Source organism: Python bivittatus, unplaced genomic scaffold (genome assembly GCF_059951505.1).
Source record: "Python bivittatus isolate LINGU-HERP-01145 unplaced genomic scaffold, Pbiv_v1 ctg000700_np1212, whole genome shotgun sequence".
Taxonomy (NCBI): domain Eukaryota; kingdom Metazoa; phylum Chordata; class Lepidosauria; order Squamata; family Pythonidae; genus Python; species Python bivittatus.
The window spans coordinates 53,245,157-53,272,382 of record NW_028277098.1 but is presented as its reverse complement, the minus strand read 5'-3'; the positions used below and the strand labels follow the sequence as shown (position 1 = coordinate 53,272,382).

The window sequence follows — 27,226 nt, the reverse complement described above, 5'->3', positions numbered from 1 at the left end:
AAGCAATATATTTACATCAAGCTATTCTATTTAGAAACAGGCCTCACAATTGGCTGACAATCTGAGAATGATCCCGCATAATCATATGCATTACAATTTTGTAGAAAGCAGTGATGACAAATGAAAACTATGGTAGGACAGTGGTGAAAATGTCTGTTGATAAAATATGTTAACATGATCTCTCCAGTGAATGTGATAGTGCAGAGGAAGACAGATTTGAAAAGTATGAAATAGCCAGGAAAAAGATCTCACTTCAGTGCATGTTGTATTTCGCTCATTTGATTTAAAGAAACTTTCTAGAGCTAAAACATTACAGAAAATAAGATGTGTCCAAAATTGCCTTATTTGTGAATTACACTTTAGGTAATTAGTAATAGTAAATATAAGGAAAAACAGGTGATCTGTATTTTTGTTCCCATTCTGATGAAAATTGGCAACTGGTGATCCCAAATATTATATACAACCCTGAAAATACCATGAATCATATAGAGACAGTCTGAGAAGTTGAAGCAAATACTGCTTTTTGCAGTATCTACCTGGTAAAATGGCAATATTCATAAATAAGCACAAATGTCACATAAAACAGCCTTGTTATAACTAAGTTATCAACTAGACTATTTATTAGAGCAGTATTTCAGCTGAAATAAATTTCTTGACCTTGATGATCCCTCTTCATATTGCCATATTTGGAATCAAGATTATTTCCCTTGCTTCTCTTGTTAACAAGGAACAAGCTTAAACTGGAGAAGCTGAGGAACCAACCGCATTTCTTGCTATCTTTGTGAAACAACCTATTTAGAGGGTGATGGATCAGGAATTATTCTTTTCTGGGCAGGTCTAGACAATTTATTTTGCCAATATTGGGATCTATTTCAGTACTTTGTCTTCAGCGCTATATCACTTGAGAGAAGCTTCTAATTCAAAGTGGGCCCCTACCAGCAAAAACGCACAACTTTTAAGCCTAACAAATGACAAGTCTGGAATGAGGAATGGAATGATGTAAGCAAATATTCTGCATCATATAATTCAGTCTTAGGGAAATGAAACTGGTAGGCACTCTAACCAATGCTATCAGTCATTAAAGGGCTGCACATTGGGAGATTCACCAAGCTGAATAGTGTCCAAGAGCCATGTAAGATGATGCACTAAGCCTGAAACTGAAAAGAAGCTGTTGAGTGTATGAGAAGCCACCATACATGACTGAAGGCCTGCATTCTTTTAACTGATATTGCCTACAGTCACATAAAAATGATATATTCTACTGTTCTCACTTGCAGTTGCAGCAACGAGATTGCTACCTGCTAGAGTGTAAGTATCTTTTTGTATTGGTCAATGAGTTCATTCTCAATGCTAGGAAGTTGGTAATTGCAACCAACCAACCAAGCAAACAAAGCACAAATGATATAAGAAAACAACTGTGCATCACATTTCAATGGGAAGCATTAAGTACACAAATAGAAAATCTAGGTGTCATCAACTTGGCACTTCTTTCTAGAATTTTCACAGCAAGAGTAAGTATGAAAAGGGCATAACATTACACAGGATTTAATTAAAAATCTGTTATGCAAGAATTAACTAAATGCTGGTTCAGTATGAAAAAGCTCTGTTCACTAAGTAGAAGCCTATTTCACATGCTCCATACTTCTTATTTAGAAGCATGCATTTATGTAGTCTATAATGTTCTGCCTAGTTTAGGCAATTGTCTTTGAATAACAATAATAGTGGATAGAACTGGTTCATCTTAGATCAGACTATTCTGTTTTTCTAGCCCTGGACCTTTGTTGAACTTCCAACTATATAGCCAGTGGCTGTGCTAGCCTGGGAATTCCAGACCAATACATTTGAGAACACCAGGTTGTCAAATACTGGTTAGCTACAATTGGTAATGGTAATCCAAGTTGCATAAGGCGCAGGTATTTCCTATCATCTATGATCTGATTCTTTTTATATCTGAAGCTGGCAGATGTAAAGTACATATCTCCGTAACTGAGCCTTAGTCCATTCCACCCAAACAAACATATAAGTATCTTACGTCACATACATTAGGAAATTGGAGAAGATACACACATATACATGTAGCAAACCACTATGATTTTCAGACCTGAAGCAGTGCAGAGCTATTGTATAAACTTTGTAAAAATGTAAGCTAATCACATTCACGAGATAATTCTAAGGTTTTCTTTGGACTTTTGGGTGAATATTCCCTGCTGGACATAAAGTCATATGCCAATTGATTTTTCTAGCTCTGGTAGATATTGATATTCCTAGCTTTCTCCAGTTTCACACTTTCCAGATGTATTGGATTACAGCTCCCATAGGCCTCCCAACATGGTGCCTTGTGGATGTTGGATTGTAATTCCTACCTATGTTAGTTGGAAATAAGGAATTCATAATCTGACATTTCCAGAAGGCATCAGTTTGGAAAAGACTGGTGTAAGATATGAAAGGAGTGAAAATGACTTCTGTTCTCAAACCTTTCTCTTATGTGCAATAGAAACCTCAGTGTATTAAATCTGATAACTGATGAATTACGAAACTTGCTGCCTTATTTGGTCTGACATTATGGGGAGGGAGCTTTCTAGGAGGTGGTATGAAGAAAAACAGCAAAGATGTTATCTTGTCCAAATTCTCAGAATATAGTTATATTTGGCTACCAAGGGATGGTATTTTCTTTTTTCTTTTGCTTATTTTTAAATGAAAAGTTATGATCTGCTAATATAAATAAACTGTTCATATTACTGATAGTTAGAATTTTATCCTGCTATTTCTCCAGGAGCTTCAGGCAACTTACATGAAGATAGCTCTTCATTTTATCCCCACAACATTCCTGAGAGGTAGGTTAGACTGAGAAAGAGTGACACCATGTGAGTTTCTATAGTTGATGTTATACTTAAACCTGCATCTCCCTTCCTCTATTTTGGGATATTGATCAAGGAGCCATCAAGATCTGAGAAGAAATGTCTAAGTAAGCCTTCCCATTTGTTTTGGATGATAACTCCAATAATTTTCAGACTAACTTAAAATCTCAAAAATACTTACTTTGCTAAATGAAAAGAACAATTCAAAGAGGCCATTTTGACCATAGCATTCAGACTCCTTGGTCTTTGCAGGAATCAAATTAAAGCATCCATAACAAATGGCTGACCAGCTTCTACTTGACCATATCCAGTGAAACAGAAATATATAATCACAGCATAGTTTACAGGCACACAGAATATTAATATTCAATACTTTCAAAAAATACCTTGGATGACTGTCCTGTAATTTGTTTATTGTAGAAAATTTATAACTTCTACAAGATCAGGCTTTGGAAAGTTGCACAATCTTGTCTGCTTAAATAGTGGGTTCAACTTTTTTGTCTCCATTTTTGGGCTAAAGGCTCCAGGAATAATGAAATGGATGAAACAAGGAAACATATACCAGCCAAAATGAAGGAACATGAATATGTCTGTGTGTAATCATACAGCCAACCTGTAAGTAAGAATAGCAGGATTTGGTTATTACATCATTCTCACTCATTTGGTCTAATTGTCATTTCCTATCACTACTAATGCAACACTTTTACAAACAATGTAGGTACCTTGACAATACAGTGTTTGCATCATCTAGCCTAACTGGCAATAAGGAAAGATTATGCTTCATGTATTTGGCCACCTTAATTGGTTTAAATTGCAGGGGCTCATACCTTCTTCCAAGGTAAATATGTTTTATTCTTTTAATGTTTCTTCATGCCATGTTTATTAAATAATAATTGTTTTGGTTTTTCTTTCACTAGTTTGTTAATTTTTCTGCTTGCTCAATCTGTCTGTATTTTAGGGTCTGCTACTGAAGCCCACCTTCGAGTATATTCTTTATAAGAGATACACTGTTCAACAGCAAACAAGGGGTTTTTTTGCAGTGGTGCTGAGCTATGGAAGACTTTCCTTAAGTATGTCTGCCTGATGCCAAAGATACAGTCTTGTGGGCTAGTGTGGGTCTTCCAGGCTGTGTGGCTGTGTTCTGGAAGTTTTGTTTCCTAACAGGTGCTGGCGAAAAGTTAGGAAACAAAACTTCCAGAACACGGCCACACAGCCCGGAAGACCCACACCAGCCATCGTATGCCGGCCGTGAAAGCCTTCGACAATACATACAGTCTTGTATTCAGGCCAAATGCTCTTATATATACACATAAGGACATTTTAACTTTGGTGGTTTTTATGTAATATATTTGCAATCTGACATCACTGCATATTGCTCTAAAGACCTACATAGAATGAATGCTGGTTATATTCTTTAATATGATGCTTCACAGACTTTAAATATTAACAGTTTTGGAAATGGGCAAAAAATGACTTCGTTTCTTTTGAAAAATTGCATAAATTCATAGAAGTAATGCATTATTACCCCACCCCTAACATTTATAGAACAGTGATCTCTTATTGTGTGAGAGCCCATTGGTGTACACACAGTTACTTGGGAATAAATCTCCATGATCCCGTAGCAATTATGCTGTGGATAGGATTTGCTTGCTCTGGCAAACTATTAAAATTTACCACCAGGGGGCTTCTTCCCACGTTGAAATACTATGGCTCAAATTTCAGGCACGCTGGAATAGGGTCCTGCCTAAAAATCCGCTCCTACGGATTCACACTGATGTGGTACTTCTATGTGTTGCATGCATGAACTGGATTACTAGGGGAACACAAGATTCTTGTCAGACTAGGGCTCTTGATTAAAATAATAGCCATGTACATGCTTCCTACATTCGGGAAACAGTCCTCCCCCATAATCCCCAGAAATGTCTGAACAAATTCCTTTTATCCCTCAAGGCTTAATGCCTACCTGCTTTTGATAAAAAGGCAGATTCAAAACTGAATTTGGCTATAAATGTAACCCTCTGCTTGTTAATTTGGCTATTTTGTGCTTTAAACTATGCTTCTTTTTTTTCTCATTTAAATCTACAGCAGATAAGTTGCACTGAGTGAGCCCAAATGTTAGAAAAAAGGTGCACACTTACCAAATGTACATATGAAATTCTGATCCTATTCTTTTTTTTTTAAGTATCGAATGCCTTAACATGGTTTATATGGAAGTGATCACATTTCTGATTATTTCATCGACTCTTTTCTGTACATTTCAGGGCTATGAAATACCTTCTGAAATGTGCCCAAATTTACCAAATGATGTTACATACAGAATTATTTAAAAACAGTACTTGCCATTTTGTTTTCAGTTCTTTTCCTAATAAACCCAGTGCTATGTTCATGTTTTACTTCTACTGCATACTGTAATGAAATGTTTATCTCAAGTGAAAATCTTTTTTTCTAGTTTTCTGAAAATTAAGCCTCTACTACTCCAGGAATTTAGGTTTTGTTGGCTCAAAATATATAACCATGTACTTCGTTGTTCATTCATTTTTTGCAGTTCTGCTTTGGGTTTCACCAACTTGAATCATTTGATGTCATCCACATCCAATATAATATTAATCCCAGTTATGCAGATAGGTGCATGAATACAATTTGAATTATAAATCACATAGAAGCTTTACAATGAATGTCTTCTGGAACTGAAGCCTGTCTCACTAGCACTTCTGAGTGTCCACTTTGACAGCTTTACCATACCCAAGAAAAGATCAGTGCTGTGGGTTTACCATTTTTGTTGCTAGCTGCTAAGGAAGTGCTAATAAACAGCTAGATATAAATGTTAAAACGGATGAAAATTTACTAGAAGTTCTTCAGGAACTCTAAGTATGTCATTGTGTTTGTTGTTAATTTGTTAGCTAGCTTTAAAACCTCTTACATTTTCTCTATTTGACACAGCTCTTCAGATGCACTTCCTGCCCTATTCCCTAAAATATACTTCAGGTGTGGGTTCCTCATTAACTTCTTTCACAATGAAGACTGATGCAAAGATTCCAGGTAGAACCTGTGCAATTTCCCTGTCCTCTTTCTGCACTTCTATCCCAAAGGTACTAGGTTTCTCTGGTTAATTTTCTATTCCTGATCTATTTCAATAAATGTTATCTCCCCTTTTCCTTATCAGCTGACATTGGCTTTATCAAAGCTTGCATCCTTTCCTTATTTTCCTTACTGGGGCTAAAGTAAATTTTACTATTGTTGCTTTCTTTACATGGTTGGTTAGAATGGGCTATGAACATGTCCATCATGTTAATCTGCACCATTAGTTATGAGCTTCTATTACAATAGTTCTAAATAATTATTTTAATTAATTCCCTTAACATATAGATCATGTCATCTCAAATGAAATGTGAGTTCCTAATTCAGTTGCAGGAATATGAAGAAGGATTGTATTTCAATCCTATATTCTGTCTAAACTAGATAAATGTAACTAAACTTAAACTGGGCTAGGATGAAAATCTTTAGTTAGTAGGCAGTGAAACTGCCAGTGTGGCATTGCAGGGAAGAAAACATTAGCTTAGTAAATGGGATCTGTTTTGTATTCATACAAAAGTACTTTACACACACTTCATATACCCCCCCACCGAATAAGAGTAAACAACTTGGCCTTGCTGATACAGCATATAGCTTATACTTAGTTAATATGTGGCACTGTAGCATCTTTATTTTTACTATTTATTCATATTCCACTTGTCAACAGCTTTCCTAGAGGATATCTGAGGTGAACAATAGCTACCTCCATTGCTGCCTTTATAAAAAAAAGGCATTGCCTGTAGCACCACATGACTGGTTTCTTTATAATTAAGAAATGACAAGATATTTTATATTCAAATTATTATCTGCTAGGGCTATGCAGAGGGTTTGAAAGGTGTGTGTGGAAGCACCTCTCTGCCAATTGTAAAGCAGCTGCAGAACCTCCTTCAGAGGCTTTGCGCAGCCTTATTTGTTGTAACAGTCACAGAGTTTCACAGCCTTTTACAGTCAATCTTTATGGCTTGAATGTTATAGAACACTGAGAAGTCTTATCTTTAACCTACAAAAATAGAAGCTAAAATTGTCTTGCCTAGTTTTCTTGGATTTTCAACTTCTTTTTCATAATTTCAGTGATGCATCTGTTTGGCTGATAGATATTTATGATACATTTTTGCTGTTGTGTAGGCTATAAACCACGGGTGTCTTTTGAGAACTAAGCCACTCATCTGGACCTACAAGGAGGTAGTCTTGTAGCACTAGAAAGGAATAATGCTCTGATTTCTGTTACCCAAAAATTTAAAAGGAAATCATAATGTAAGAAAAGATAATTTTAGTACAAGAGGGGATTGAGCAGTGAAGAAATAAGGTAGGTAATGATTTCTTGTCTGTAGTAGTTGTGAACATTTTGCAATTGTTCTTTACATAGCACTGTCAGCATACGTGGCATTTTATAAACAGAGAAAGAAATCTCTGCTTTTTACCAAGAAGCAGATTTAAGGGAGATGAAATGAGGGAAAGAATAGAAGAATATTTAAATATGAAATGCAATACTAACTGCAAAATTGTGACATGGGTAATAGGTTGTTTTGTTTTCTCTTTGTTTACACTTTTGGCAGGGTTGAAGAAATAATTCCTTTTTCCTAAATGTAAATGGATATATGTCAAATTATAGTTTGTATTTTGAAAGAAAAATACGGTGAAGTGTACGGTGCCTCTTAGTTTTTCTCTCAGGTTTGTTTTTGACAGAGAGGAATTATTCTTTCAAGGAAAGAAAATGATAATTGTGTTACCTGCTATAGGAGGTCCAACAATGACTCCAAGCCCAGCAATGAATGAAGCAAGACCCAAGGCACTGTGAAATCTGTCTGCACCTACAAGATTTACCTGTTAAAGGAACCAGTATTTATTATTTCTTCTTATGTTACAGTGATAATGGCAAACACATTGATCAAATATTGTTACCCATTTTTATCTGTAATAGCTAACCTGTTAGTGACAAATTTGTGCCATAATTGGTGGGGCAGGCTTTTGATATAACTGGATAGGAGTTAGTGAGCCCTGGCCAGGGCAAAAATCCACTCTTACACTGTTTCCTACGCTTCCAATATTGCATTTTCCCCAGGTCAGTACTAGAGGCAAAACCAAGTTGAAGCACGTTGTACTGCAAATATATACATCTTGCATTTGATGGTATTTTTGTATGTTTAGCTGTATTTGTATTAAGTTTGAGTTAAGCTTGCCAAATTAAGATTGTCTTTAAAAAATATCTCTACCGTAGACTGCCTTTTAAACAATGGCTTCTGCTTTGAAGAAATAATAGACCCTTTTTTGTCTTGCTTTTTAATTTAGGGGAAAGAAGCTTTCTTTTTATCAGTATCATTTATAGTAGGGTGATAAATGCAAAATTGGGGGCCATTTATTAGTAACGGCACCGACGCTTTGTATGCAAAAGGCCTTACACTGGTTTTCCAACATCTTCAGACAGGACTGGAAAAGATTCCTTTCTGAAACCTTATAAAGCCGCCAATTTAGACAGTTGCGGAGGCAGGAGGATCAGTGGTTTAACTCGCAAAAATAGTCACCTACTGCATATTTCTAAGTCACTGTTTAATTCATAAACAGGGAAGGAAATACAAAATGTACTATATTTCAGTGAATTTTTCACTGATTTTTAATTGATTGTTAAAATTGTAAAATACAAAGAAACATCTACACTGAATAATGATAATACATTGAAGAAAAATAACTAAATATATTATTATGATTAAATGAACTAAATGTAAAAAGAAAAAAGCCCCCCAAAATCCATATAATAGGTATATAAGTATATGAAATCACTATAAGTATTATAGTAATAGTATATAAGTATATGAAAGTAATTCAATCATTAAACTTAACATTAACTCTGGACCATGTCATCATCTCATTTTTAGAGCACAAAATTTTTCCAAAAAATAGATACTAAACTCCTATCTTGGATCCATACCTTAAAATCAGGAGAGTGCCTTTCCAATTATATAAGATTATCATTTTTGTTGTATCCGAAGCTTGATAAAGCCAAGCTCTTGTATTAATATAGATATTAATTTTAATAAAATAATAACAAAACGGTAACAGAGCAAAACCAAATTATACGAGTTAAAGAACCTTCAAATTTCTTACATTGCCAACATTAAAAGTCTAATGTCTCTCCCTTTTTAAACATTCTTTGAGGAATCCAATAGACTCAAAATAATATTTTCTGAGGAATTAGTTTCATTTTTAAATCATAAGTATGTTTCACATTTTTAATATCTAGACCCATTGATTTTCTGAAATTGGATATACCATTTCTTTTTGCCACAGATCAAATATATTTTAATACCTTATAAAAGTGAATTGTTGATTTCAGTTCAAGAGCAACATCTCTTAAAGAAGCTAAAACTTCAGTTGCCTTGCAGGCTGCTAAAGCATCCAGGTGATACTGTTAATTAATACACATTTCAGTTGTATATACTACCAAGTATATATTGAATGCAAATTGAACTCAAAAGACAATCTCTCAAAAGCTTTAAAATAGCCACGAAAAATCAACTGATTTAAAGTATTCATCCCTTGTTAGCCCAAGCATTCCAAAACAACTTCCTCTCTGCTATTTTCAGATTTGAGCTATACAACAATGTCAACCTGACATGCAATTTGCGATCATGCTGTAGCTGCTTATCTATTAATAGCCAAATACTGTATGCCTAGCAGCTTTCAAAGCAGGAAATGAAGCCCCTGACTTTGTATACTAACACCTGCCTGAATTTCAAAGGTGTTATATCTTTGCTTTCTAGAAGAAAGTAATAGTAAGTCTCATTCCACAAAAGTATACTGTAGATATTAAGATAAAAGGCCAGTGATATAGGTTTTTTTTTTTTTTAATTTATTTATCAAACCTATATAGTTGCCCATTTCGTGTGTGACTGAGCGGTGTTGAAAATCAGGTAGATTAAAGCCACTATTCTGATAAATTAACCACAATTTGGGCAAATATATTTTAGCCTTCCATAAATATTTCTCTCCAATAGCAATGTATGGCTGTGAGAGCTGGACCATAAGGAAGGCTGAGCGCCGAAGAACTGATGCTTTTGAATTGTGGTGCTGGAGAAGACTTAGGAGTCCCTTGGACTGCTAGAAGGTCAAACTAGTCAATCCTAAAGGAAATCAACCCTGACTGCTCATTGGAATGATTGATACTGAAGCTCAGGCTCAGATACTTTGGCCACCTAATGCGAAGAGAGGACTCTTTGGAAAAGACCCTGATGCTGGGAAAGATTGAAGGCAAAAAGAAAAGGGGACGGCAGAGGATGAGATGGTTAGATAGCATCACCGAAGCAATGAACATGAAATTGAGCTCACTCCGGGAGGCAGTGAAGGACAGGAAGGCCTGGCGTGATATGGTTCATGGAGTCACGAAGAGTCAGACATGATTTAATGACTGAACAACAACAAAAATATTTCTCATTAATCTACCTCTATGAAGCACCTAATGGAAATTAGCATTGGATTAATGTATTAGAATATACATTAATCTTGATGCAGTATTCATTTTAATAATTTTACCCAAAAGACTAAATGAGAGTTTTTACCTCTAGATATACCCACTGAAATTACATCTATACACTTAGACATATTTAATTCAACATACTGTAATTAACTTAAGCAATATGTAAACCCGGGTATTTTATAGAATCTGTGTTCATCCTAATCTCCAATAATGTGTAGTTATAGTTGATTCCAAAGGCAACAAATTAGACTTGTTCTAGTTAATAGCATGACCAGAATATAAACCATATTGCTATATAACTTCAGCAAGCTTTGATAATGACATTACATAATTGTCAAGCATAGTAATATCGGCATATTAAAAATAATTTATATTCAGTGATAAGTGCCCCCATGTCTTTAATATCTTGAGACTGGTTAATGTACATATAACCTATCACAATTAATTCATAACAGTGTTTGCACTGGTTTGTCTGCTTGTGTAAAAGTAAAATAAGTGTACCAAAGTGTTGGTACTTCTTGTGTCAAAAAAGTTAATCTTACCATATAAGTTATGGTGTACTGCTTGTCTGCAGGTTTTGAGATGGGAGGATGATGAGCGTGATATATTCAGTCTATCCCAAAATCTCCATTCACACCCCCTAAAATCTTCTTTGCAGGTAGATTCTAGTCCATACTGCTGCAATAACTCCCAGACCTTCTTGATGATTTATTACGGTCTGCAACTGTTTGCCTTTATGCACACTATTTGCAATTAAGAATTTAATCCACCTATTTTATGTGTGATTTCTTAAAACTCTTTGCTAGCAAGCTTAAGCCTGCAAAAAGCAAAGTCCTTAAAAAAGTTACAGGTGAATGGAAATATAAATGCAGAAATGTGCATATGGAAGAAAACAGCTTCAGAATTGCTCTCTGTGTGTCATGTTTTATACACATGGTATTGTACACATTTTAAAAACAGAAAAGTGAGCAACAGATTTGGACTGAGGTATCACAGATATACCTTAGCAAGTTGCAGGACCTAACCAATCTTGGCTGATCACAGAAGCTAAGCAGATAGCCTAGTTAGTATTTGTAAGGATGACCACTTGGGAATACCAGGACTTTTTGGTTAGGCTGAGAAGTTAAAAAAAAAAAAAAAATCCTGAAAGGTAGCAGTGACCATTCACTTCTGTAACGCTGCAGACAAAAACTGCATCTTTAGCTTCATCACTAATACGCAGATGCCATACAGGTTTTGCTTTCTGTACACTGATGTGAGATATTGTGAGTGGGGTGGAGAGGATTACAATCAGGTTATGGGGATGCAAATATGGTAAATGAGTAAATAGTTTGAAGAAATAGCAATAGCAGGTCTTCAGTCTGGAGCTGCTTTTTCTTTTAAAACCTAGTGGCTAAGTTAAATATTTTAAAAATAGCTTCTTTTTTTTTATGCCTTCGAGTCAATGTTGACTCCCGGCGACTGCCTGAATACAAGCTGGCTTGTAGCCAAGGCAAGATTGGAACTCAGAGTTTCCCAGTTTCTAACCTTAACCACTCCACCAAACTGGCTCTCAAAGTAACAATAATGTAATATAAATATTGGCCCTGAGATAGTACAGATCAGTGCTTCTACAGAAGAGTCATTAACTTAGAATAGATTAGGATCAGTAAAATACATTTTCAGTGTATCTGTGTAGTTCTTTCTCTGTCTCTTAATTTCATGTGTCTAACTGGACCTGAAACATGTAATTCTCCAGTTCTCTAACATTCTCTGAATTGAAGCAAATGAAAATTCTGGCTCTGCTGTGCTTTTTAAAAGATGGCCCTACAGATTCTATTTCTTCTAGGGAATCATCAGTTGGAAGTGTAAAGTGCTACTGTTCTAATCTTTTGATTATTCAATTACTTTTTTCCACTTACCAGCACAGGAAACAGCAGTGCAAGATATCCACCACTGAAAATGGCAAAGGTGACAGAATAACTCATAAGTAATGGGAAGGTTGTAGCCAGAGGACACAGCAGGTTAGTGAACCCGCAAAGAATGAGGTATGTTTTATGGTAATTATACGTCTTGGTCCAGTTTTGATGAGCAATCCAGCCAGAGAGCAGTAGGCTGACTGTCTCTACTATCCCTAAAAGAAAGCAGGAAAAAAAAAGTGAATTCTGAAACAAAACCTCTTTAGATGCTGTATAAGGGTCAAAAGGAAGGAACTGATACTTTGTAAATTTCGAAAGCCTAAGACAGCAATGTAGCACCTGTGGACACAAATATACCTAGCAATAATATCTATGTCCCAGTGTCAGACTTTTGTATTATTTTGAAATTTATTTTGTATTATTTTAATTAAAACATTAATAAACAGAAAAAAATCAGACTGCAAAACACCGCAAGGAACCATATGCTAAATATTTATAAAGGAATTATTTTAATTGTAACCCCAAGACTGAGGATAACTAGATTGTTCTAATTCATGTGAAGCAAAAAATAACCTGCAAAATTTGAAAGATAAAAATAATTGCTCTGGCAATTTAGCATATTCTTTTTCATACTGGTTTTAGAATTGCTGTTAGAGGCCCACACTGCTTTGCTTTGGTCTCATTTGTCAGATTGCCTGTCTGAGTGGTAAGTCTTCTATCCATTCGTGCTTTCAATTCCATCATTATTAAAGTCCAGTTCCCAAATTCTGGTGACCCTCACTCCCCCACATGTCTCAAAAATTGTCCAGTATATTGTATGGAAAACTCCTGGGTGCTATATTGAAAGACTTTTCACTGACTATTAGAAGTCTGTTTTTTTTTTCCTTTTCTTTTCTTCAACTCTAGGTTGGCTGAAGCCCAGTACATTTAATGATATGAATGTTGAATACTACATTTTTGTTTTTGTAGGTACATGCAGCTGAAGTTTTGTTCTATCTGATATATACATATCTGAGAATTCTGGACATTCTATTTTATGTTTAAATTATACCCTTATTCATTATCTTTGGTCAGTAATTTTATGGCAAGATGCTTTGTTAAATGAAATTGGAGTTTAGGATCAAGATTATAACTCTTACTTTCCCTGTCCCCCAAATTGCCTATTAGTAATTTCCCCTGCTCCCTTTTGCCTTAAGAATATCCATTAGCAGGTGTAAGTAAGGGGAAATATTCCTTGTTGGATGGTTCTGGATTTGGCCCTGACACCTCAGTTTCTTAATCCCTATTCTGCATCAATGTTTTCCAGTCAAAATTTAAAGAGTTGATTTAAATTGAAAATGAATAATTTTAATAAAATCATTTTAACTAATGAAGTTTATTTCTTATTTCTCAAGAAAAATATGTAATAAAGATGGAAGCAGATTGTACTGAGCCAATTTTTTTAATGCTAATAAAAATTTAAGAACATCTTTTGTTGTTGTTAAGATGGATTTCCAAAACTATACATAATTATAGAAGTATTCCTTTGAAACAAAGAAAAGGTCTTAATAGTTACAGCACAACCACATTTCTATAAGATTTTTTTCCAATGTTAGCTTGCAGTTTCTTACTCATTGCAGAATTCCTCTGAGATAATGCAGTTAAAGGTTTGATGTTGAACTGTTAATCAATACAAGCCTTGATTTCTTTTGAGTTGACTTTTAAGCTATAAACAATTATGAATCTCGTAATGCACCTTATGTAACTAGTTTTTAATCTCAGTGATTTGTATTGATTGCTAATGCTGGCAACTTACAAGAAACATTTTAAAAGTTTGAGATTTTTCTTACCAGCTACTAATATGATGTAAGCAGTATCCATTGGGTCAATACCCAATGTTTTGGCTCTGGCTGCAAGATGGAAAGTTGGGATAAAATAGGCAAGCTGACTGAAGAGAAAAGACCATGTGAAAATAAAGAAGAAGGGATTTTTCAGGTGAGAAACAACAAGATGGCATTGCTTCTGGATAAAAGGCTGCACCCTGGATTTTCCTTCCTCATTTAATGGGATGCAGCTTTCATCACCAGTTTGATCATCGTTCTTGTAGGTATCCACACAACTATTCTGTGGCATTTCAGAAAACTTGTAGTTAATTGGAGCTAAGTGTACGTTATCAGTCTGTTGTAGGTTGTCTAATTTAGCACATTCTTGACTGTGAGGATCCAGTATGTTCAATTCTCTGGTGTAGATTTTATCTAGGCTACCTTTGAAAGTCTCTGGAAACATATTTAGTGCAGCTATTTGGTGGCCTTCACTTCTAGGACCTACGTCTCTAGTTTTCTTCTTACGAATTGGCCGTAGTAGCAGGCTAGAAGGTACAAGGTTCAACATTATGCCGCCATATATCAGTAGGAAACCTAAATGAATGGGAAAAGATTAATGTTTTTAAAATCACATTGTAAGGGTCACAGAACTAATTAGCACATGGATAAATATTTCTTCCCTCCACTTAGCAGGGCTACTTATTTTGGTAATTTTCAAGCAGTATCCAACAATCTTCTTATTCCCCATGCTGCATGGAATGTAGTTCCAGCATTGCTTGAAATAATGTCAAAACTGTTGTTCTTGTTAAAAGAAAAAGACAAAAAGGAATACCATTAGTAGTGAATAATGGTAAATGTCCCTTCAACATAATAATAATAATAACCATCACCACCACCTCTGGCATAGCTCTCATCCTCCTTGGAGCACATAAGCCCCACAACCATGTCAAGGTAATGCCTCACTGAGGGAAGATGGTGATGATGATGATGATGATGATGATGATGCATTCTGACAGTCCTCAGAGATTGTCCATCTTTCAGGGATGTCCCTCCCTATAACACTGATGAACACTCTGGGCCAGTAGTAATTTTATGTTTATACTAAGTGAAATTTAAAAGAAAAGAAAAACATTTTCTAGCTGTTTAAAACGAACCTCTGTTTTTCTCTCTAAAATGCTACTTTGGTAGTATTTATTTCCCATGATGCCCTCTGATGTGACACATGAAGAAAATAATTAAGTTCCTGTAACTCTTCCTAAAATTGTCCTTTATGAAAATCAGAGTAATTAAAATAGAAAATCTAAAGCACTATGTATCCTGCCTTTTCTATCAAAATCAAGATATTTTAAAGCAGATTTCTCATTTCATTTATATCACTGAGGGGAAATTGAATGACTGAAAGAGAATGAGAATTCAGTTATTATTTGACTACGTTGTTAGGTTTAACATCAACTTACTTTCACGTATTGATTAACAGTTTGAAGAAACAACTTGTAATAATTGACGTTTAGTGTTTTGAACAAATAGAAAAATACATCACAAGCTAAGTTAAAATGAAGTGTAGAAAGTGACAACTACCAACCTCGCCAACCGTACGTTTCTATCAGGAGTTGAACAAATGGTGTTAGCACAACACTCAGCCCCATCCCTGAGCGGCCAATTGCATTGGCTAGAGCCAGGTATCTCCTGAAGTACTTAACAATCATGACAGCACCTATCTGATATAAGAGAGAAAAACCCAGCCCTAAAGAAAGAAAACACATAGTGAGCAGGAGCAGAATCTTGTGTAGAAATGTGTTCTTTTTATTTCATTTAATTAAAGCAGAGCCGTTCGTGATTTCAAGTAGTGAATAGCACAAATACACAGTGCTTCCAGATGGACAGTTCTTAGCTTTGCCATTCAAAAGCAATTGTATTTTGGCCTTTGCCTTTTTTTTTTTTTTTGGCCCATAACAAAATAAATAATTACTTCAAATGATACTGTTGGAAGCAAAAAAAAAAAAAAAATTGGATTGTTGATTGGTAGTGTTGCATTCCAGAATTCCTTACTAATAGCCACAGACAGATCTCTAGCTTGAGGTTTGGTAAACTTATTTTGAATACAGTAATCTTTAATTTCAAATGATTTTGTCACATAGCAAAGGAGCAACTCAGTTGTTGAAGTAATATATAGGGACCATGATTCAGTGATAGAATATGTTAGTATGTCAAGGACTTAAGGTTCTCTAGAATAAGGGACATATAGCAGAAATGGAAACCTTGAAAGCCTGGCTAACCATTGCCTTAGCAGAGTCAGCCTCATACCATCTTATATAATATCACAATGTGGATAAATAGTCTGACCAGCTTCCTAAATATGAAGTGAAGTAAAGGTAGGAATATATTTCTAAAAATGGCAATATAAGAAAAGCTTTTATGGTATTTTATCTTTGTATCTGTCTCCAATACAAGCATTTAATTTAATCAAGAACTCTTAAAAGTTTTAAGAACAATGAAGAAGTACCTTAGAGCAGGGTTCCTCAACCTTGGCAACTTTAAGACGGGTGGACTTCAACCCGGGGAATTCTGGGAGTTGAAGTCCACCCGTCTTAAAGTTGCCAAGGTTGAGGAACCCTGCCCTAGAGCACTCTCTTGCCTTGCTTCAGGTAAGCAATTATCCATCCCCACTCCCCGGAAAGATAATGCAAGAAGGAAGGAATTGGACACCACTGCCTTAAGTATCCTTAATTGCTTAAGGACAGAATATTGACTTAAAAAGTTAACTGCAGTAAACACTCCATTTAACAATATCAATTAAGCAGCTTGGAAAATCTTTTGGATCCAGGTATTGGCCAAATTTCAGGCAGAAACATGTCAGGGAAGATGGGAATTTGGTATTGCCCCCTTTCTCTTTCTGCCTCTCCTTGATGGCCTGCAGGAGGCACAAAGCCAAGCGTGTTGTTGGGCTCGAAAAATCTCTTTCACCATTTAACAGATACCCCTTCCCTCCTAACAGTCCATTAAATCAAGGCTTTCCTTTTCTGTATTGCATTGAGCTTCTTTCCGTTTCTGTTTTGCAGCACTGCCAGTCCAAAGAGATGATAATTCTCTTCGGTAGGGAACAGCTTTATGAAACTGCCCAGAAAATCCAGCATTGGACAAGGAGCAGGTGACACAAATTATCTTCCTATGTAATTACAATTGCTAGAAAGTTTCTGCGGCAGACTTCTTATTAAATATACCGACAGGGTACACTTACCGGTTAGGAGTCCCAGAGAGACCCAAAGGAAGGGGATGCTTGTGGCCAGTGTGCTAATAAGACAGCCAGCACCAACCAGGAGAGCCCCTAACAATGCCGATTTCCGTTCCCCTAGCACTCCACACACCATAGTTACCAGAGGGGCTGAAACAGAGCAGATGGAAATTGGCATTATACTAGCTTGAGAAATAGATGATACCATTTCTGGGAAGGGAAAACACTGAGGGGAAAATATTTGAGCTTTAGGGAATTACCAAGCTTCATATTTTTATTTATTAAACTTGCACTGTTGACGTGTACAATAAAACTCAAACTTTCTTGTTTTCATAAAGAGCTTAATTTATGGAAGCTACAGATGAGACCTGTAAAGAGTGAGTTATGGTCAGTAAACAAAATTGGCAAATGACTAAAAGCACATTGGAAAATAGTTTTAACTCACAGGTACAGGTAGGTGGTTTGGGCTAGGTGGGTGTCTTTGCAAGCATATTTGGCGTTCTGATTAAGTGCTTTGGGGGCAAGACTGTTCACAAATTGGATACCAATCATGAACTGGCCTTATACTTCCCCCCTTTTAAAATAAATTGAATTTACTATCCTCTCCATCATTTTAATTTCATCTGAAAGCGAAATACCATTGGGAAAGTAAAGGGTGGGCTGGTGGACACTAAAGGAGAGCACAGAGATAGTCGGGTCCCATTGAAGATGAGAATCAATGTGTTCTAGTGCTTTAGAGAGCAACTGACCATCTGGCTGCACTGGCTAAAGCCAGGGCCTGCTGAAGCTCCTTATCTCCTGGGGCAGCAGAACAACAGGCTTTGTAGTGCACAAGGCTACTTTTGCTGCCTATTCCTGCAGAAAAGTATCTTTATCCAACAATTCATGGAGCTATTTAGTAAGTCCGCTAACAGGCTGGAGTTGTCAGCAAAGCCTCTTGCACTTGCCTTATTGAGCCTCCGCCAAAACAGCAGCTTTGTGCTGACTTGAGTGTTTCCAGGATCAATGTCTCCTTTTAGCTGTTGGTACCACCAGCTGAGCAGAGCGCCAGGGATACTTGCTGGCCATCCACCCCCCCATCCCTACAACAGTTCCATGCAGCAGATAGCAACTGGCTCAAGGTAGCCCTTTGGTGGCCACGAGATTTTCATTCAGGTGATCCTAATTCAATTCCAACAGTAGTACCCCCATCACACTGGCTTTGAAGGAAAAAAATATCAAGAACATCCTGCAGCGTAGAGGCAAGAAATACTGAAGTTTGTATGTTAAATACTGATTTCTGCACTGTTTGCTTCATCTACTTTATTTACCCACAAACTTGCAGATGTGTTTAGGATAGCTGCATGGAGATAATTCATCTATAAATTCCCTAGAAGGTCTTAAGATCAGTATATTCAATACCATTTGATATAATCTCAGCCCAGTTGAACCAAACTCCTTTAAGCATGCATTTAAACCCATAGATTATACTAACCTGCTAGGAATCGAAGTGAGGACATAATGGAGCCAATCCAGCTGACATGTTCAGAAGAGCCACCGATATCTTCTTGAAAAGCCACAAATAAAATGGCAAAGTTTTTCACTGTTCCCAGCACAAATACATTGACCTACAAAAGTTATCAGTATCATATTAATTGAAATGTAAAATGGAGTATTAACTGCTGCTTCATTGCAGAACGCTGCAGTGTTATCTTTAAATGATCACAGGATGAAAGTAGGCATCACACTGGCATATCAGCAGAGCCCAAAAGTCTAGCTAGTATTTCATCTAAGAACAAAAGAGTGGCTTGAGGAAAGAGGAAGGAGTGACCTTTGCTGAAAGCTTGTATTTTTGTCATGAATATTTTGAAACCTATTGTGTTTGAGTGGCTAAAATAATGGTGATATGGAGTATTTTCAAAACATAAATTGAAATTTATTGGATTACCTTGGTTGACCTATGACCTCTCAGACCTCACAGAATTTTGTGATGTTGAACAGAGGATGGAAGGAAATAGCGCAAAGTTGTCATACAAGACTGTGATAAAGATTAGGCTGAGCAGTCCAGGTTTGGCCAAGATCACTGGGAGATGAATTCAGACACAATGATAGTGCAAAGCTATGTATTCAAAAATGGAATGCCTTCAGAACCTGAGCTAAAAAGTAAATATGTATCTGGAAGAAGTATTGGATACACATTATAAACATTAACTATAACTAGTCCTCATTTAGCGACTGCCTTGTTTAGCGACCATTTGCAGTTATGGTGATGAAAAAAAACCTTTGTGATGAATCCTTGCATTTATGACCTTCACAGGTCTGTAAAGCAAAAAGCTGAAGTAATATAAGCACAGTCGCGGTTTCACTTAGAGACCACTTCACTTAACGACCAAATTGCCAGCACCTATTGTGGTTGCTAAATGAGGACTACCTGCATGGGCAATTCCTGCTTTATGCCAGGGCTCTATTGGAGGAACCCTTGTGTAAAGCAATTTTTGCACACATGAAATCATATGTTGCACACCTGTATGAAAATGGTAGTCATAATTTTGGTCTGCCTTACAGAATGCTGGAATTGCCCAAATAAGGTTGTGTAAGCCAGGAACTTCCTGTAGTTTTGTTTTAAACTCTACAGAAAGAAAACATTTTCATTTCTGAAATGCTTTTTCTTGCTTTCTGTCCTTTATGCTTCTGTACAACTGTTGTAGACATTGGCTCCATTTCAACTACACACACACACAAAATGACAGCAAAATCCATTACCAGGAGGGCCCTCTTATTTCTAAAAGTAGTATCTTTGCATCATACATTACCACCTTCTGTTTAGCCAGTTAATATCTTTTAGTCAGTTAATATCCTTGAATACCTGTCGTCTTAACTTATAAGAACCAAGCTTACTTCAGATTCTTTGGTGAGGGTTTTTTTTCAGAAGCTGTTTGAAAGTCCAAATATCCAGTGTCAACTGGATCACCTCTGTCTACATCCTATTCACACTCTCAAATAATGCCTACTCTGCCTTTCTCTCCCTCTCCAGGCATGGCAGACAGCAAATGAGATGGGCTGAGTAGATCATTTAGCTTGCTCTGGAATTGACCCAGTTGTGGGCAGTGTCACTGGTGGAGGGCCCACAATAGCAGGGCAGCACATTTTCAGTTTCACTCCTAATAGGAGGAAGGCACATGGCCTATGCACTGGGGGTGACATTGGGAGGGCTGGGCCTAGCCATGCTATTGTCACCATAGGATAAGGTTGGCCATTAAAAAATATCCTAAGAAACAAGATCATGACAGAAGAAAAGAGGACTGTGATTTTTGGCTTCCGTTTTACAGTTAAATCAACCTCCAACTCAATAACTCACCAAACCTATACAGCCTAGCCTTTTCCTGGCATTGTCTAGCAGCTCTCTGTTTCTAGTAAAATTCTGAAGAGCAACATTTCCCTTGCTACAAAAAAACCACATTATAGTGACACAGAGTGCAGACTGTGCAATGATCATTTCTATTCTTTTAAAAACTATTCAGAATTAAATGGAACTATTCAGTTTTGACATTTGGGATTAGCTCGCTAACCAATGCCATTTCTATCAAAATTGCCATTGGGTTTGTGGGGGAAATGCTATAATGCACTTCTCCCTTTACACTGAATTTTAAGTATGCTGCATACTTTTCTCTGCCCTTCCCCGCACTTTTCTCTTTCACTCTTACACAGCTTTCTGCTTTTCTCCCATTTCTCTAATATATCTCACAAGGGATTTGGGCTTTTTGATGAAGCCTACCAGCACCCCTCAATGCTGTTGATCACAGTATCCTTTTGAATCACCTGTGAAAGCTTGGAATTGGCACTCTTCTAGGGTGGATGAGTCTGGTTGGTGGTGACAATGGGGGAGTGGATGCTTCATATTAGGGTTTTTCTTAACCTGGTACAGATCACAGACACAACTGATATACCACAGGGTATCCTCTCCCCTGTCCTATTAAACATCTACATCAAGCCTCTGGGGAAGGTCATCTCTTAGTTCAAAGTGAGGTATGAGGAATGTTGATGATACCTAATTGTATATCTCCACCTTGGGCCAAATAGGAGATGCAGTAGCTGTCCTGATCCAGTGCTTGGAGGCAGTCAAACGGTTATATTCAAGCAAGGTGTTCACTCAGAAGCCTACTGATGCCAGGATTCTACCATCTTTGACTCTTGATGAAGTTGTGCTCCCTCAGAAAACAGGCTCACAATATCAGGGTTCTCCTGATTTAGAGCTCCTGATAAAAGAGTAGATGGCAGCCATGGCTTGGAGAGGCTTTGCTCCGCTCTGGCTGGACTGCTAGTTGTGGCTCTACCTGCAAGGATGCACTAAGGACAGTCACTCATCCCCTTGTCATCTCTACATTATTATAAATGCTATATGTGACTGTCCTTGAAGAGCATCCAGAAATGTTAGTTGATCTAAAATGCAGTGGCCCACATACTTACTAGTCAGTCTTGATACTGCCATATTACACGGTTGCTGCAAAAGTTGTATTAGCTGTCAGTATGTGTCCAATTCAAGGTGTTGGTCACTACCTTTAAAGCCCTGAATGGGTTGAAGGCTGAATATCTAAAGAGACTGCTTTTCTCCAATCAAATCTGCCTACTTGACCCAGACTGCCAGAGAACAGTCCCCACTACCAGGAGATATGATGGGGAGCCTAAAGGTAGGCATCCTCTTTAGGCTTTGGAACAATTAACTTTCTGGGGTAAGGAGGGTCCTCATTCTTATGGCCTTCCAGAAAGCTTTAAAGACTTAACTTTAAAGGCCTTTTGAGATTGATTCTGGAGCCTCCAATATAAGTTTTAGTTCTTTTATTAAATATCATCTTGATTATATATGTTGTAAACTGCTTATAGTCGGATTGGACTGAGGTGGTATATAAATAAATATTACAGAAGGGCAACAATGATATAGTGGGATTCAAAGATGAAATGCTAGGAGGATAGATTATGTTCTATTTTGATGAAGAAATAATTGAATGGTGATGAGTAGAGTCCCAAGTGTTGAATTGCAGTACATTTTAGTCAGGTCCCCATTTTAATGTGTTGCCTTGTGGGGTGGGGGTATTTATAGTTGAATTTTTGTACATTGCCCAGAGTCAAATTAGTTTGGGCAGCCATATAAATGCTAGGAAGCAACGAATGTGGCTTTCTTCTGCATCAGCAATCATTTTTCATTAGCCTTCCAACTGTGTGATTCTAGGGAGGGTAAATCTAGCCACCTTTTCTAGAGTTTGATAATTACATGAAAAAGTAATTAGAAATAGACTGTTTGGCATTCATGTAATTTGCTCGATAAAATTTTCCTCTGTGAGTTCTTCCTATGTTTTTGCTACTGTTCTGTATATCTTCAACTACAAAATACTATTTCAAGAAACTACACAGTTTCTTGACAAGAATATCTCTATAATAGGTACTTGCAAATATGAATTGTTGTATCATTCTACATTTTAGGCATAATCTTAAAATACAGCTGCATAACAAAGAGGAAAATGTAAGAGCAGTTTGTGATAACTATTTCCCTTACTCTAGGGAACTGTAGCACACAACCAAAAGCATATAAAGAATGTCAGAATTAGCCAGATGTTACTTTTCCTTACAGTAGGAATAGAGAGCCTCTAGTCTTCCTGATGTTACTTTCAGCATGATCTGGAGAGGTGTACCTGATTGTGAGAAACCCACATTCACCACCAAAAGTTAGATGTAACTTCTACACAGTCCATGTTTAGCATGTCCTGCAGAGTAACATAGACTACTTATTACTACAGGCAGCAGGAACTCTAATATAATGTTATGGATTCACACATCATGCTATGCCATGATTTACTCAACCATAGTGTGTTAAATAAGCCAAAATGGCTGACTAAATGCTAAAATCAAATCACATTATAGCTAAGCGCAACATACAATTCCAGCCAATAGTTCAGTAATTAAGTTTGTAGTAATAACTCAAAAGAAACCAGCCCTTGAAAGATGCTAGCATATGGCTGTTGTGCCACAATTTTTATTCTCTGATGCTTTCCATTCTGTTAAAAAATCTGCAAACTTTTGATAAGTTCTTACCAAAGCAGAGCTAACAATTCTTACCATTCCTGAAGTTCTTATGTAGATTTAGATGGCCAGAGAGCATGTTACAGGCCATCTAAACAGAGAAAAACTCTCCATTCTTCCTCAGTATTTTACATTTCTACAGGCAGGATAAAATCAAGTGCCCTTTGTAATTGTCATGAGTTTCAAGCAACACCAAACCATGCCCTGTAGAGTATCCACTTCTCACTTACCAGAAAAAAGTTGAGGACGATCAGCCAGCCCCATCCTCCGTCAGGAACTGCTGTGCTATGGGGACCTTCGCTGTTTTTATCACTTTCAGCAGATTCTCCATCCTTTTTTGAACTCCAGGCAGTCACTGCCGTTGACATTATCAGAAATGTAAAGTAATAACCAGGCCAGGCTGCCTCTCAGAATGTGTCAACACGATTGCTTTAATATGTGCTGCAGGCTTTCAATTTAACCATTAACCAAATGTTTTTAAAGGATGAAACATATGACCAAGATGGAACTTTAATTGCTATCCTTTTAGGTTTCTCCCCCTCACCCCGTCTGCTGAGACAGAATGATTTTTGTACTAGCAAATACTGGCTCTACTGTAGCTTGATGGTCCCCTCGCCAATGCTTTTGAGTAAAAGGTAAAAACGATAGGCCTCTGAAGTAGGCTTGCTAATAATTAAAAATAAGTTATTCTGTAGCCCCTGGATTTTTAAAATAAGGGTCCTGACAAGCAGACCAGAGTCTGATGGAAACTGCCCAAAGCTGTTTCTTGTGGTGTGTTGGTATTTGCAAAACCTGTTGCTGCTTCCTCTCTGTTTGCTCCCTTTGCTCCCTTCTCAGCCATGCCATTCAGTTCAGCTTAGTTTGCCAGCTCTCTGGAAGCAGTTTTGGTCAGCGAGGGACAGAGGGAGGAGCCTGGCCACAGTCTCCTCTTTCTCTTCTTCATCTTCCCCCAGTGTAATCTTCCCCCAGCAACAACGAAATTAAAGTGAAGGTTTATATAAAAAAACCCAAAAAAACAAAACCTACTTTGATCTATTTTTCCAACCAGCAACGATGGGATGTTTAACTTTCCAGCTTGTAATTTTTAAGGACATTTTTTTCATTAAAAAAAAAAAAATTAAAGGGAACTACTTTAAAAGTTAACCTTGACATGCAATCAAATATGCAAAACTGCTACTAATGGATGAGCTTACATCTGTTACAAAATGTGTAACAGGACTTCCTAGTAGTCCTCTTTGTTAGAAGCCTGCCCCATCAAAAGGCTTCAGTGAAGGCTACGCATTTTATTTATATTCATTTTTCGGTTAAACTTACAAATCTACCCCACCGAAGTGTAGTCAGTAAACTATTCTGTAGATAACTCCAGCAGTTTAAACCAGTTTCCTGCTGTCAATTATGCCCTGCCCTTTTAATTCAGCTTCAAAGAGAGAAGTGTGTTTCAGGCTGAATACCAGTTCTTTGGAGTGACAAATCACTTGTTTTTGAGAAAATGGTGAAAACAAAATGACCATCCAAGACCATGATATTGCACTTTCTTTTATTTCAGTGGTCTCAATATACTTTTAAAATAATACTCTGCAGATTTACATTTGGATAATCAAAAGCCATTAGTGTCCTGATAGTTGGCTATTTTTATCAGCTGCAGCCCTTTAAATTACATTGCTCTAAAACTAATTAGACTAACCCAGTGTTTTTCAAACTTGGCAACTTTAAGATGTGTGGACTTCAACTCCCAGAATTCCTCAGCCAGCATGGGTGGGGATTAGATTAGAAGCTAATCTTTCTGTCTAAGGAAGTTTTCACTCTTTACCTTTTCTTGCTGATAAGTGTATATAAAAAGTTTTGGAAATGGCAACACAAAACCCCTAGTACAGACTTGTAAAGAAGGTAGTTTAACTTTCCTTCATTTAATACATTAGCAAGAATAACAACCTGTTTTCAAGCGGCCCAGTAAATTGTTCCCATTTTCAAGAATATTTGATGCCGTTTCAAAAGAAACTTCAGTGATTTGGATTTAGGATATTCTCTTGGAGTGCAGATATCATACTGCACCAGAGCCAAGGATTGGTTGGATGATATTTTATTTTTGGTGTAAATGCACAAATCAAGACAATAGTAATGCTACACTGTAAACAGTGTTTTGGTGCTGTAGTTAGTAATTGTGTTAATCGCTTTGAATTATTTTCTCCTTTCTGCAGAAGCCCTTTAACCCTTCTGATGAAGCCCCTTAACCACAGCGCCAATGCGTGTACTGCAGCAAGTAACTCTTAACACTTTAGGCAGCTTCATCTAAATGTCCAAAGCACAGAGTCCTCATCCAGAAGTTACCAAAGCACAAACCAGGTTTTCTTTGTCTATGGAAGAATGTCTAATCCCCCAGCTCAGGCAATCATATCCCTGGCTGGCATTTGAAACAGAGCTGAAGAAATTTGTAGTCATCCACGTGTTGCCAGCTGCGTCAACATTTGAACTGTCAGTCTCACAGTCCAAAAAACGGTCTTACCTGTTTTGCCCACAATCTTGGATGGTTTTACTATTATTTACAATTATGATTTAAAGGTTAAAAGGCAAGGGAGCAAGGGCATATTTCAGTATCCCATTCAAAGCCCCTTTAAGGCTTTCCTATATTGATGGGGGGGAGGAGAAGGTCTGAAGAGAAATTGTCTCCACCTCCAAATTTATATTGGGGGGGGGGGAGTCTGAAGGGACATAGTTTATCTTGGATTCAGCAGAGAGCTCTGCCCATATGCAAGTACAACTCTTCTGAACATCTCCCAGCTGAATATGAGGAAGTTGAATTGAGCAAGGGACAGAGCCAGTGTGTGTGTATCTCATCCTCAATTTCAGCCCTTACATTTTCACACACCTGAATAAGGACTGCATTAACTAGAGCTTCCTTTACCATTTTTGGGTCTGATGGAAGACTTAGCAGCAGGACCAGTAGGGTCACATTTACCCTACATGCAGCTGAAGGTCATCCACGTAAGGAGCTTATTTCCCCAAACCACACAGGGAAGCAACCCAGTGAAATGAAATGTTTAGTTTTACAATTTTTCTCTTTCGTATTCCTTTATTATTTGGACTTTTCAAGGAGCCACTTTACTATACTCTTAACATTGAACAGTGAAGGGCTAACCAAAAAGCTTACTTCTTTCCTTAGGAAACTACTAACCCAGGATTATGATAGCAAAACCTGTTCTGCAGCTTATACAGTAAATTTGTTAAGCCTTCCAGCCTTTCTCCTGTGCACATCATACCCATCCTAGTAATGTGCATTTACCAAGTAGCTGAATTTGTGGAACGTATTAAAATGTGGCTAATTTGTGGCTCAACTTCTAATCTAGCCAGTGAAGTCGATTTCAGTAAATCATAGTTCAGTACCCTAAGTAGCTTATTGTGAAGACATGGTATTTCATGTTTCTGGCTCTAATAATCTTTTTCTATTGTGAAAACATGGTTTTTACTGTTTCCAGCTCTAATAATCCTTTGCCACCAGATTCTATCTCCATTTCCTTTTTTTTTTTTTAAATAGTACAAGTAAATAGTCAAGTAAAGATTCTCACAATGCCAAATAAATATTTTGTGGAGGAAGGAAACTAAGGGTACCAGCCACATTTGTTTCAACCTCCCACAGTTAAGTATTTTATTTTGAAGCATCAGAATTTTGAGAGAGTAGCTGAAAACATTTATGTAGCTTTCACTTAGGTAAAAAGTAATCCTTTAAAAAAAAACAAAAAACCATATACCATACAGTATCCTTGCTCTATTTTCTTGGTAATTTGCTTTTGTTCTAACAACCAGAACCAGCCCCAAAGCTTGTTGATTGAATTATGACCCTA

The 27,226-nt window shown here is 37.0% G+C and overlaps 2 protein-coding genes across 7 annotated transcripts in view; one reads left to right on the top strand and one right to left on the bottom strand.

Moving 5' to 3' along the window:
• Nucleotides 1-13,668, top strand: part of RBM15 (RNA binding motif protein 15) — a 31,083-nt gene extending 17,415 nt beyond the window's left edge. The window contains exons 3-6 of one of the 6 annotated variants that reach the window (XM_088154152.1): nt 1,278-1,308; nt 2,774-2,834; nt 3,379-3,473; nt 5,799-13,668. The gene's annotated coding sequence lies outside the window, so the exon portion shown is untranslated. Of the gene's footprint in view, nt 1-1,277 lie in introns of all 6 variants that reach the window. The other 5 variants (XM_088154151.1, XM_088154150.1, XM_088154153.1 and 2 more) reach the window with 5 other exon arrangements.
• Nucleotides 3,335-27,164, bottom strand: SLC16A4 (solute carrier family 16 member 4). The gene is made up of 8 exons (XM_007431064.4): nt 23,618-27,164; nt 18,808-18,940; nt 17,340-17,483; nt 15,684-15,845; nt 14,129-14,695; nt 12,303-12,514; nt 7,661-7,754; nt 3,335-3,471 (listed from the first exon to the last, which is right to left on the bottom strand). Exons 1-8 carry the CDS (start codon nt 23,753-23,755, stop codon nt 3,347-3,349), a joined length of 1,575 nt encoding a protein of 524 aa, XP_007431126.1. The 5' UTR covers nt 23,756-27,164; the 3' UTR covers nt 3,335-3,346.
• Between the last annotated feature and the right edge of the window lie 62 nt (nt 27,165-27,226).

Excerpts from the sequence above, each read along its gene's own strand:
- SLC16A4 (XM_007431064.4), bottom strand. The coding sequence starts at position 23,755 with ATGTCAACGGCAGTGACTGCCTGGAGTTCAAAAAAGGATGGAGAATCT. Across the intron at positions 17,484-18,807 it reads CTCACTTCGATTCCTAGCAG|CCCCTCTGGTAACTATGGTG; the intron begins GTTAGTATAATC and ends GCTCTGTTTCAG. Across the intron at positions 15,846-17,339 it reads CTCTCTGGGACTCCTAACCG|GGCTGGGTTTTTCTCTCTTA; the intron begins GTAAGTGTACCC and ends TTCTTTCTTTAG.